Source organism: Actinia tenebrosa, unplaced genomic scaffold, assembly GCF_029948245.1.
Source record: "Actinia tenebrosa isolate PJP-AT-01 unplaced genomic scaffold, QUT_ActTen_1.0 PGA_scaffold7__59_contigs__length_16204524, whole genome shotgun sequence".
Taxonomy (NCBI): Eukaryota; Metazoa; Cnidaria; class Anthozoa; order Actiniaria; family Actiniidae; genus Actinia; species Actinia tenebrosa.
This window is the reverse complement of record NW_028292584.1, coordinates 7,965,170-7,978,546: the sequence shown is the minus strand read 5'-3', so window position 1 is coordinate 7,978,546 and position 13,377 is coordinate 7,965,170. Positions and strand designations below refer to the sequence as shown.

General features: G+C 33.8%; 1 protein-coding gene across 12 annotated transcripts in view; it reads right to left on the bottom strand.

The window, feature by feature from the left end:
• Positions 1-13,377, bottom strand: part of LOC116287439 (uncharacterized) — an 83,565-nt gene that overhangs the window by 50,651 nt on the left and 19,537 nt on the right. For 8 of the 12 annotated variants that reach the window (XM_089040376.1, XM_089040378.1, XM_089040380.1 and 5 more), the window contains 10 exons: positions 12,078-12,101; positions 11,059-11,082; positions 9,757-9,780; positions 6,067-6,102; positions 5,354-5,395; positions 3,703-3,738; positions 3,487-3,510; positions 2,270-2,293; positions 874-897; positions 423-446 (listed from right to left, as the gene is read on the bottom strand). In XM_089040376.1, the coding sequence (XP_088896502.1) occupies positions 423-446; positions 874-897; positions 2,270-2,293; positions 3,487-3,510; positions 3,703-3,738; positions 5,354-5,395; positions 6,067-6,102; positions 9,757-9,780; positions 11,059-11,082; positions 12,078-12,101 (282 nt within the window). Of the gene's footprint in view, positions 1-422; positions 447-873; positions 898-2,269; positions 2,294-2,397; positions 2,490-3,486; positions 3,511-3,614; positions 3,739-5,353; positions 5,396-6,066; positions 6,103-9,756; positions 9,781-11,058; positions 11,083-12,077; positions 12,102-13,377 lie in introns of those variants that run through there. The other 4 variants (XM_089040382.1, XM_089040383.1, XM_089040384.1 and 1 more) reach the window with 3 other exon arrangements.

Sequence of the window (13,377 nt, the reverse complement as noted above, 5' to 3'; positions counted from 1 at the left end):
AATGTCAAAAATCGTAATGAGCAGAGGCCGTAATAGGAGAAAAACCATATTAAATATATATTCGTTAATAAACGTATAGATACACATTAAGTGTACCTATGTACTATGGATTACATAGTTATTAGGTTAGCAACAATATAATAATTCCCCTCTCTCCCATAAAAAAAAAGTTTTAGTATCACTTCTCATCTGGGAAACTTTGGGATACTTCATAATCATCGTTTTAGCGGCGATTGTCGTCTCACAATAACCTGTCGCTCGACCAATCACAGCTCGAGAAAATCTTATATTCAAGTCTAAAATTATACCAACAAGCATTGTTCTGCAGATAGTGTGGAATATATACAAAATTACTATCGATAGATATATTGGGGTAGGATATTGTTAGAAAATATGAACATATTCATAATGAGAATACATACCAGGAACACGGTGTAGACGACGAGCTGAAATGTCAAAAATCGTAATTAGCAGAGGACGTAATAGGAGAAACACCATATTTAATATATATTCGTTAATAAACGTATAGATACACATTAAGTGTACCTATGTACTATGGATTACATAGTTATAAGGTCTAGCAACAATATAATAATTCCCCTCTCTCCCATAAAAAAAAAGTTTTAGTATCACTTCTGAGCTGGGAAACTTTGGGATACTTCATAATCATCGTTTCAGCGGTGATTGTCGTCTCACAATAACCTGTCGCTCGACCAATCACAGCTCGAGAAAATCTTATATTCAAGTCTAAAATTATACCAACAAGCATTGTTCTGCAGATAGTGTGGAATATATACAAAATTACTATCGATAGATATATTGGGGTAGGATATTGTTAGAAAATATGAACATATTCACAATGAGAATACATACCAGGAACACGGTGTGGACGACGACCTGAAATGTCAAAAATCGTAATTAGCAGAGGCCGTAATAGGAGAAACACCATATTTAATATATATTCGTTAATAAACGTATAGATACACATTAAGTGTACCTATGTACTATGGATTACATAGTTATTAGGTTAGCAACAATGTAATCTTTCCCCTCTCTCCCATTTTCTAAAATTGACTCTTCCCCCATATCCAACTGATACCCCGTCCTTCCCGCAACCCAGTTAAGAAAATGCCACCGGCATATCGGCTTCATTATTATCAATAGATATATTGTGAAAAGACCATTGATTGCTAGAAAATATGAGAGTATTCATCAGCAAAATACATACCAGGTGCGAATCTCAAATGCACAGAAAAAGTCGCAAGTTATAGACCAACAACAATTAAAAAAAAACTTTCATGTAGTCAAAGATGGACCAAGAAGTGTTCTTCAAGAATTCAGGTGTGTGTTTTTAACAAACAATCGGATATTATTATTTTTTTGACAAGCATTTTTCTCGACGAATCGACAAATCAAAGACTTTCTCTCAAAACTTTTAATATTTCTATTGATAAGCTTGATTTATTTTAATGCTGGAGGAAACATAATCCGGAGAGCATATTACAACAAATATTCGTCCTTTATTTAGCTTTGTAAATCAATCAATTCGGTTGTTTTTAACCAATTATCGTATGTTTTTCGTTCAAGAAAAGTGCAGCTTTGTTCGCCTCCTATCGCGGGGTCCCATTGGCAAACCAATGAAGACTTTCATTCGATAATTTTATATCTTTCTACAGATAATTTATTTATATATTGAATTAAATGTAAAATTACACCAGATATTCAACTGTTTATTAAGTTGTTCGAGCTAGCCATGATTATACGATGAGCTTAAATTTGTGTTGTTAAGAGTTGTTTTTGTATAAAGACCTTGCCTTTTACTTTATAAAGCTAAAAAATGTTCAAAAACATTTACAAATGCCAATTTACTGACAACGACATTAGTCATTTTGTATTTTGCATTATTTTCTATTTTGTCTCAGTTGTTCGTGTCAAGTTTTAATACTGAATGTAAACCTTGTTTTTCGAAAACTTTTGTCGTTCGTGAAATTTTCAGGAATTTTTGAAATCGTATTGCCAAAATAACTGAAAAATAGATACAAAAAATTATGGCGTCACATTTGGTTTAGGAGGGGGACGGAATGGTGAAGAACAATATAAATTTTAACTAATTTTACTCTGCAGTCGAATCGATAGGTCTGATATGTCAAGAAAATGAACATCGGTGATAATTTTATCACAATGTGTGTGTGCATGACGTTTTTGACATCACTTCCTCGTCTTCCCTATTAAATTTTCTTTCTTTTTCACATATTTCACAATTGCTTACCAGTGCTACGTTGTTCTGATGAATCTGAAAGGAAAAGGAATGACAAAGAAAAACGTTTTAGTCTAAGGCGACAATCATATAAGGATTCATGTATATGATTTTCTAAGTTATCAAAGATAAAACTTTACTAGCTTTCCTTGTGTTGTTGCTGTCTTGTTTCCCTCCCAGGACCAAGATACTTTCATGTGACGTCATACATACAACAAAATTTCTTACCAGTACTACGTATTGCAATAATGCTTTTTGAAAGGAAAATAAAGTAATGAAAAGTTATTGTCTTTGTCACATTTAAGTCTATATATCTATATATACAACGAAGACTCGCTCTTTATACTTCATAAATTACTAACGTTTTAGGGATTCGGTAGATCGTTGTCTGACATGGGAAGAATTTCGCAGAATTTCACTCGAAAACCGATATCACACGAATCGAGAATCAATTCTTTCGATATCAGTTTTCTCGTGAAATTCAACGTGGAATTCCCGAGTCAGTCAATGCATTATCCTACAATATATACGCTATTCTAAGTTACAGATACTGAATTTGCGGACTGAGTTTTACTTCAACTGTCTCCCTCCCACGATCAAAGTACTTAGCCTTAAAACAAAAGATAGTTTACATGTGACGTCATGATAAATTAGGGCAAATCATGAAATATTTAATATTTATTCGCCGAAGGCAAAGTGAATATCGTGTGATAATCCGAGTTTATCGACCAATCAGCGCGCGAGATCGTATATTATTATCATTTTGGACAAGCATTTTTCTCGACGAATCGACAAATCAAAGACTTTCTCTCAAAACTATCATTGGATGGAGACTGGTAGGGTTAGATAAATATCACACCCTCTATCCACCCCGTATATGGAAATATGCAAAAAAGTATCTAAACTACAATACAGAAATATTGATTTACACTGAAAGAAAATAATTAGAAACTTTCAGGAACTTTTGAAATCGTATTGCCAAAATAATTGAAAAATAGATACAAAAAATTATGGCGTCACATTTGGTTTAGGAGGGGGACGGAATGGTGAAGAACAATATAAATTTTAACTAATTTTACTCTGCAGCCGAATCGATAGGTCTGATATGTCAAAAAAATGAACATCGGTGATAATTTTATCACAATGTGTGTGCATGACGTTTTTGACGTCACTTCCTCGTCCTCCGTATTAAAGTTTCTTTCTTTTTCACATATTTCACAATTGCTTACCAGTGCTACGTTGTTCTGATGAATCTGAAAGGAAAAGGAATGACAAAGAAAAACGTTTTAGTCTAAGGCGACAATCACATAAGGATTCATGTATATGATTTTGTAAGTTATCAAAGATAAAACTTTACTAGCTTTCCTTGTGTTGTTGCTGTCTTGTTTCCCTCCCAGGACCAAGATACTTTCATGCGACGTCATACATACAACAAGCTTCCTTACCAGTACTACCTATTTTACTAATCCTTGTTAACCGCTCTGAAAGGAAAATAAAGAAATGACAAAGTTATAGTCTTTGTCACATTTAAGTCTATATATCTATATATACAACGAAGACTCGCTCTCTATACTTCATAAATTACTAACGTTTTAGGGATTCGGTAGATGGCTGTCTGACATGGGAAGAATTTCGCAGAATTTCACTCGAAAACCTATATCACACGAATCGAGAAGCTATTCTTTCGATATCACTTTTCTCGTGAAATTCAACGTGGAATTCCCGAGTCAGACAATGCATTTTATTAAGTCACAGCTATTGCTATAAGTGAGTGGGGGGAGGTTTTTAATCTGAATTAAGCTGAATTAAGCGGTCTGATATATAATGTCTTGCTTTTCATTACACATGTCAAGTATAGGGCAAATCATGAAATATTTAATATTTATTCGCCGAATTCGAAGTGAATATGGTGTGATAATCTGAGTTTATCGACCAATCAGCGCGCGAGATTTTCAATAATCACCTGCGCATTTATACTAAATATAATCATTGGAAAAAATTGCCCATACATTTGGAATATTTGCTCTTTTCGGGCTTTTTTCTCTCCTTCGAAAGCAAAAAGTTGTTCTTAAAAGTAAAGTCAAATAGCACAAGTAAACTGCGTGACAAAACATCCTAAATGACCCGTAAATCTTCTGGTTTTTTTTAGCTAACTAGTAGTTAGCGTGTTTTCGAGGCTACGAAACCTAAAAACCATAAGAGGCGAATGTATAGGCCAACAGATAGTTTGAGCTTATAAAATCAGCAAAAATACGGTTCTAAATTTTAACAAATTCCTATGAATTATATACCAAAATGTTCTTGAAAGGCCGGGGTTTTCAAATCCACTTCTGTTTTTTTTGATAGTAGGTTCTGTTTTATTTCAAGGAGAGACGATTTTCAAGCTTGACCCCGGTTATGTCATGCATTTTCTCTTGTAAAATACATCCAATAGCGTACATTCAACTCAAAAAGTGCGGTGTTTTTTTTTTTCAATAGAATTCAATTTAAACCATATAATACAGTCTGTGAATAGTTGAATTAACTGAATCCACTTCTGTTTTTTGCCTAGATAGTCATTACTTTGAGAAAAGATCCAAAACCGTGTTTTTGAGACATAATGTATGGGCTCACATGAGGGGCGTGAGCTCGAAATCGTAGCTGACCAAATGTTAACAGATTTTTTCTGATGAAAAGTTATTCGCCGAAGGCGAAGTGTTTATCGATGGAATATTTACCGAGCCCCGACTCTTCGAGCGGCAAGGTAAAATCCCCATAATCACTGAGCCTCAAGGGAATAATTGTTTTAGTATAATTTTAGACATGAATATCAGAGAAAAGTCGAAGTTCAGGATAAAAAAAAAAAGTTTTAGTATCACTTCTGATCTTGGAAACTTTGGGAGACTTCATAATCATCGTTTCAGTGGTGATTGTCGTCTCACAATAACCTGTCGCTCGACCAATCACAGCTCGAGAAAATCTTAGATTCAAGTCTAAAATTATACCAACAAGCATTGTTCTGCAGATAGTGTGGAATAAATATAAAATTACTATCGATAGATATATTGGGGCAGAATGGTTAGAAAATATGAAAATGTTCACAATGAGAATACATACCAAGACCACGGTATGGAGGACTAGGTGGAGTAGGAGTGCGACCTGAAATGTCAAAAATCGCAATTAGCTGATGTCGTAATAGGAGAAACACCATATCTTAATATATTCGTAAATAAACATATAAATACACATGAAGTGTACTTATGTACTATGGATTACATAATTATTAGGTTGGTAACAATAAAATATTTCTTAAAAGGGTACTTATGCACTATGGATTACATAGTTATTAGGTTGGCAACAATAAAGGGTACTTATGTACTATGGATTACATAGTTATTAGGTTGGCAACAATAAAGGGTACTTATGTACTATGGATTACATAGTTATTAGGTTGGCAACGATAAAGGGTACTTATGTACTACGGATTACATAGTTATTAGGTTGTCAACAATAAAGGGTACTTATGTACTATGGATTACATAGTTATTAGGTTGGCAACAATAAAGGGCACTTATGTACTATGGATTACATAGTTATTAGGTTGACAACAATAAAGGGTACTTATGTACTACGGATTACATAGTTATTAGGTTGGCAACAATAAAGGAGACTTATGTACTACAGATTACATAGTTATTAGGTTGGCAACAATAAAGGGTACTTATGTACTAGGGATTACATAGTTATTAGGTTGTCAACAATAAAGGGTACTTATGTATTAGTTGGCAACATTAAAACATTTTCCCCGGTTTTCGAACGTAATTGCTCACCCATCAAATCACTGTCTTCCCATTCGCTTTCAAGTCCTGAAAGGAGAAGAAATAACAAATATTTTTATTTCTATTCACATAATGGCCATAACAGGTTTGAGAGAGAGAGAGAGAGAGTACTATATATAACTGGATAGAGACTGGTAGGGTTAGATAAATATCCCCCTCTATCCACACCGTATGCACAACCCAGCACTTTACCACAAATAAATAGAGTTATAGAACTATAGATGCATTCTGAGGCCCCGGAAATTTTTGTATCCGTAAATTTTTTTTTACGGATACGAAAACGTTTGCGTCCACACATAACGTATTCGAATCGTTTTCACCATCCACGCGTATCCGTTTTCGTAAAATTTGAGGATACGGATACAAAAATTTGCGGACACGTGTGGACGCAACCCGTATCCGCAAAAAAAATTTGCGGATACGTGTGGACGGGGCCTCATGCCCCGTCCACACCATACCGGATAAATTTGAATTCGCAACTTTCACACCGAAACCAAAAAAAAGGTTTTTCTCGTCCACACATGAAAACGGAGAAAATGTTTCGCGTCCACACAAGTCCGATCAGAGGCGGCAAAAACGCTTCATTGCACATATGAGCATGTGCATCGAAACTGAATTTGAGCCCGCGGTGAATTTTTAGCCTTCCCACCATGTTTCCATGACAATCATGACGTCATCGTATTCGAAAAAATTCGGGTACGAAATGTTCTCCGTCCACACTAATACGGCTAGCTAGCGTTTTCAAAATGTTCCACTCGGGAGACCGTATTCGAAAAAAAATCGTTTTCGGTGAAGAATTGTTCCGGATTCGCCCGGACTAGTGTAAAATATACATTGGTAAAATATGTACTCCGAATGTTACTTTTGACATGTGATCATGAAATGTAGAAAATCCTTACAATTGCCATATTTCAATATAGAATTCCATAGCTCATTGCAAATAAGCACGCTGATTGACCAGAGATGACGTTTACAAGAGGATATTTCACGTGGAATCGCCAGTTTTTAAGCTGGAAGGGATTGAATGTTAAATTTTGCATTAAATGTTAATTTTTGCTCATTATTTCCCATCAAAACACCAAATAAACGTTAAAACTACTTAAAAAAGAAACAAATGTATGAAATTTTATCATCTTCCAATAAATTTATGCTGGCGGAAATTTTTTTATTACCAAGTTACTTTGGCATGGCGCGTCATGAAATAAAAATAACTTTCAAAACAATGTTTAAACCAAGTGCTAAATAAATAAAATAAAAGGTCGATATTTAGAAATTGAGAAGTTAACACAATATCCTAATTGTGAGTGAAGTGATTTTTCGGGGTTTTTATTCTGTAACGAGTAATGGAGATTTAAAATTTAAGAAATTTCGAAAATGCGGCCGTTCGGTACAATCAAATGAATTTAAAATATTTTCTAAATAGCAAATTATTTAAAACATAGCAAACCAACTAGCTCGAACTACTATTATACTACGTAGCATGCAAATATTCTCATTCTCATTCTCATTCTCATTCTCATTCTCATTCTCATTCTCATTCTCATTCTCATTCTCATTCTCATTCTCATTCTCATTCTCATTCTCATTCTCATTCTCATTCTCATCTCATTCTCATTCTCATTCTCATTCTCAGTCTCATTCTCATTCTCATTCTCATTCTCATTCATTCTCATTCTCATTCTCATTCTCATTCTCATTCTCATTCTCATTCTCATATCTCATTCTCATTCTCATTCTCATTCTCATTCTCATTCTCATTCTCATTCTCATTCTCATTCTCATTCGCATTCATCAGTCTCATTCTCATTCTCATTCTCATTCTCATTCTCATTCTCATTCTCATTCTCATTCTCATTCTCATTCTCATTCTCATTCTCATTCTCATTCTCATTCGCATTCTCATTCTCACTTCTCATTCTCATTCTCATTCTCATTCTCATTCTCATTCTCATTCTCATTCTCAGTCTCATTCTCAATTCTCATTCTCATTCTCAGTCTCATTCTCAATTCTCATTCTCATTCTCATTCTCATTCTCATTCTCATTCTCATTCTCATTCTCATTCTCATTCTCATTCTCATTCTCATTCTCATTCTCATTCTCATTCTCATTCGTCATGCTTTTCATAATTCCTTACCAGTTCTACGTGTATGTTTAGAATGTGCTGAAATAACAAAATGTTAGTCCTTAAAAAGTAACAAAAACTCGTTCTTAAAAGATATACGAAAAAAGAAAATAAATAAAAACTCATTTTTAAATGTAAAATTAATTTTTTTTCTTTCTTGAGTCCAAAGAAAGAATGTTTTTAGTAAAACTCGCCCTAGTCCTTCCTAGGAAAAGTGCGAGTTTTAGACCATTTTGCGATATTTTTTCAAAGTAAATCGAAAACAACAAATGGTGACTCAATCCCTTATTTGGGATTTTTCAATAAGATCGGTATTGCGTATCATATATCAAAATATAAAGGAAAGATTATTGGCTAGTTTTAAAAAAAATATTTTGATGAGAATAGTTGAAACATGCGATTTCTGGACGTTCATAGAGTTGCACATACTTGCATTCTGCACTACTATTTCAAATAATTACTCAATTAAATATATTTAGTAGTATAGCTTAACTAGTAAACCTTGAACTATATATCATTGGAAAAGAATGGTAGGATTAGATAAATATCACACTCTATCCATCCCGTATGCACAGCCCAGCACTTTACCACAAATAGGTAGAGTGGATTAACAACATGAAATTGAACAAATCGTTGCTGCTTAGTTACAGATCATTGGATTGAGATATTCAGGTATAAGTAAATATAGACTGTTTAGGCTTAAAAAGTGTGAGAAGCACTGGCGTGCTTTATTACTGAACGGAGCACGGAAAAAGCTGTTTTATTTGTTAAAGGGGTACTTGGACGTATATTAGAGGATTTTTGAAAAATCTTTATTATTGGGTTTAAGAAGCTGAAAATTGCCAGAAATGAAGTCGAATAAATAAATACTCCAAAGTTTGGTTTAAGAGCAGATGTCCACTAATATCGAGCAAAATCAATTAAATTCAAATTCAATAGAATTCAATTTAAACCATATACTACAGTCCGTGAATAGTTGAATTAACTGAATCCACTTCTGTTTTTTGCCTAGATAGTCATTATTTCGAGAAAAGATAAAAAACCGTGTTTTTGAGACATAATGTATAGGCTCACATGAGGGGGCGTGAGCTTGAAATCGTAGCTGACCAAATGTTAACAGATTTTTTCTGATGAAAAGTTATTCGCCGAAGGCGAAGTGTTTATCGATGGAATATTTACCGAGCCCTGAGTCTTCGAGCGGCAAGGTAAAATCACCATAATCACTGAGCCTCAAGGGAATAATTGTTTTAGTATAATTTTAGACATGAATATCAGAGAAAAGTCGAAATTCAGGATGAAAAAAAGTTTTAGTATCACTTCTCATCTGGGAAACTTTGGGAGACTTCATGATCATCGTTTCAGCGGTGATTGTCGTCTCACAATAACCTGTCGCTCGACCAATCACAGCTCGAGAAAATCTTAGATTCAAGTCTAAAATTATACCAACAAGCATTGTTCTGCAGATAGTGTGGAATATATACAAAATTAGTATCGATAGATATATTGGGGTAGGATATTGTTAGAAAATATGAACATATTCACAATGAGAATACATACCAGGACCAAGGTATGGAGGACGAGCTGAAATGTCAAAAATCGTAATTAGCAGAGGCCGTAATAGGAGAAACACCATATTTAATATATATTCTTTAATAAACGTATAGATACACATTAAGTGTACCTATGTACTATTGATTACATAGTTATTAGGTTAGCAACAATATAATATTTCCCCTCTCTCCCATTTTCTAAAATTGACTCTTCCCCCATATCCAAGTGATACCCCGTCCTTCCCGCAACACAGTTAAGAAAATGCCACTGGCATATCGGCTTGAATACTATCAATAGATATACTGTGAAAAAGACCATTGATTGCTAGAAAATATGAGAATATTCATCAGCAAAATACATACCAGGTACAACTCTCAAATGCAGGAAATATAACGCGGAGAGCATACAACAACAAATATCCGTCCTTTATTTAGCTTTGTAAATCAATCAATTCGGTTGTTTTTAACCAACTATCGTATGTTTTTCGTTCAAGAAAAGTGTTCGCCTCCTATCGCGGGGTCCCATCGGCAAACCAATGAAGACTTTCATTCAATAATTTTATATCTTTCTACAGATAATTTATTTATATATTGAATGAAATGTAAAATTACACCAGATTTTCAACTGTTTATTAAGTTGTTCGAGCTAGCCTGATGATTATACGATGAGCTTAAATTTGTGTTGTTGAGAGTTGTTTTTGTATAAAGACCTTGCCTTTTACTTTATAAAGCTAAAAATTGTTGAAAAACATTTACAAATGCCAATTTACTGACAACGAAATTAGTCATTTTGTATTTTGCATTATTTTCTATTTTGTCTCAGTTGTTCGTGTCAAGTTTTAATACTGAATATAAACCTTGTTTTTCGAAAACTTTTGTCGTTCGTGATTTTTGTTTTTTTCTCACACATGAAAACAGACATGAAAACTGGTAAAATGGAATCTCAAAATCTAGTAAGCTTAGTTTTCAAGCTTCTCGAAAAGTACAGTACAGAAATATAGATTTACACTGAAAGAAAATACTTAGAAACTTTCAGGAACTTTTGAAATCGTATTGCCAAAATAATTAAAAAATAGATACAAAAAATTATAGCGTCACATTTGGTTTAGGAGGGGGACGGAATGGTGAAGAACAATATAAATTTTAACTAATTTTACTCTGTAGCCGAATCGATAGGTCTGATATGTCAAGAAAATGAACATCGGTGATAATTTTATCACAATGTGTGTGTGCATGACGTTTTTGACATCACTTCCTCGTCTTCCCTATTACAGGTTCTTTCTTTTTCACATATTTGAAAATTCCTTACCAGTGCTACGTCGTTCTGATGAATCTGAAAGGAAAAGGAATGACAAAGAAAACCGTTTTAGTCTAAGGCGACAATCATATAAGGATTCATGTACATGACTTAATTCTAAGTTATCAAAGATAAAACTTTACTAGCTTTCCTTGTGTTGTTGCTGTCTTGTTTCCCTCCCAGGACGAAGATACTTTCATGTGACGTCATACATACAACAAAATTTCTTACCAGTACTACGTATTGCAATAATGCTTTTTGAAAGGAAAATAAAGAAATGAAAAGTTATGGTCTTTGTCACATTTAAGTCTATATATCTATATATACAACGAAGACTCGCTCTTTATACTTCATAAATTACTAACGTTTTAGGGATTCGGTAGATCGTTGTCTGACATGGGAAGAATTTCGCAGAATTTCACTCGAAAACCGATATCACACGAATCGAGAATCAATTCTTTCGATATCAGTTTTCTCGTGAAATTCAACGTGGAATTCCCGAGTCAGACAACGCATGATCCTACAATATATACGCTATTCTAAGTTACGGATAATGTATTTGCGGACTGAGTTTTACTTCAACTGTCTCCCTCCCACGATCAAAGTACTAAGCCTTAAAACAAAAGATAGCTTACATGTGACGTCATGATAAATTAGGGCAAATCATGAAATATTCAATATTTATTCGACGAAGGCGAAGTGAATATCGTGTGATTATCCGACTTTACACTGAAAGAAAATAATTAAAAACTTTCAGGAACTTTTGAAATCGTATTGCCAAAATAATTGAAAAATAGATACAAAAAAGTATGGCGTCACATTTGGTTTAGGAAGGGGACGAAATGGTGAAGAACAATATAAATTTTAACTAATTTTACTCTGCAGTCGAATCGATAGGTCTGATATGTCAAAAAAAATGAACATCGGTGATAAATTCATCACAATGTGTGTGTGCATGACGTTTTTGACATCACTTCCTCGTCTTCCCTATTAAAGTTTCTTTCTTTTTCACATATTTCAAAATTTCTTACCAGTGCTACGTCGTTCTGATGAATCTGAAAGGAAAAGGAATGACAAAGAAAAACGTTTTAGTCTAAGGCGACAATCATATAAGGATTCATGTATATGACTTTCTAAGTTATCAAAGATAAAACTTTACTAGCTTTCCTTGTGTTGTTGCTGTCTTGTTTCCCTCCCAGGACCAAGATACTTTCATGTGACGTCATACCAGTACTACGTATTGCAATAATGCTTTTTGAAAGGAAAATAAAGAAATGAAAAGTTATGGTCTTTGTCACATTTAAGTCTATATATCTATATATACAACGAAGACTCGCTCTTTATAATTCGGGCAACAATAATCATAAATTACTAAAGTTTTAGGGATTCGGTAGATCGTTGTCTGACATGGGAAGAATTTCGCAGAATTTCACTCGAAAACCGATATCACACGAATCGAGAATCAATTCTTTCGATATCAGTTTTCTCGTGAAATTCAACGTGGAATTCCCGAGTCAGACAACGCATGATCCTACAATATATACGCTATTCTAAGTTACGGATAATGTATTTGCGGACTGAGTTTTACTTCAACTGTCTCCCTCCCACGATCAAAGTACTAAGCCTTAAAACAAAAGATAGCTTACATGTGACGTCATGATAAATTAGGGCAAATCATGAAATATTCAATATTTATTCGACGAAGGCGAAGTGAATATCGGGTGATTATCCGACTTTATCGAGCAATCAGCGCGCGAGATCGTGTATTATTATCATTTTGGACAAGCATTTTTCTCGACGAATCGACAAATCAAAGACTTTCTCTCAAAACTTGTAATTTTTCTATAGATAAGCTTAATTTATTTTAATGCTGGAGGAAATATAATCCGGAGAGCATATGACAACAAATATCCGTCCTTTATTTAGCTTTGTAAAATTCAAAATTCAAAATCTATAAATAAATTGAATTCGTTCGCGACTAACTTGTCATCTTTACTGAATGATCTATGCTGAGTATTCAATTTCGATGGAGTGCACATCTTGATTGTCTTTTACAAACAATTCGTATTGTTGACATTGTTTTTAATTTGTTCAAGCACGAATTCCCTCTCAGCCATTTTGATCTCGCGTTTTACTTCTCTTTTAAAATTTTCGTAAGCTGACCATAATAAATTTTCAATAAGAGAGAAAAATATATATATAAAGTTTCATTAAATAATGACATAATATTCTAACTAATCATATTTGAATGTTATGAAGTCCTCTGGGGGAAACACTTTAAAACAAAAATATACTCTCTATTCCATCGCCTATCAATACCCCTCCACGTGG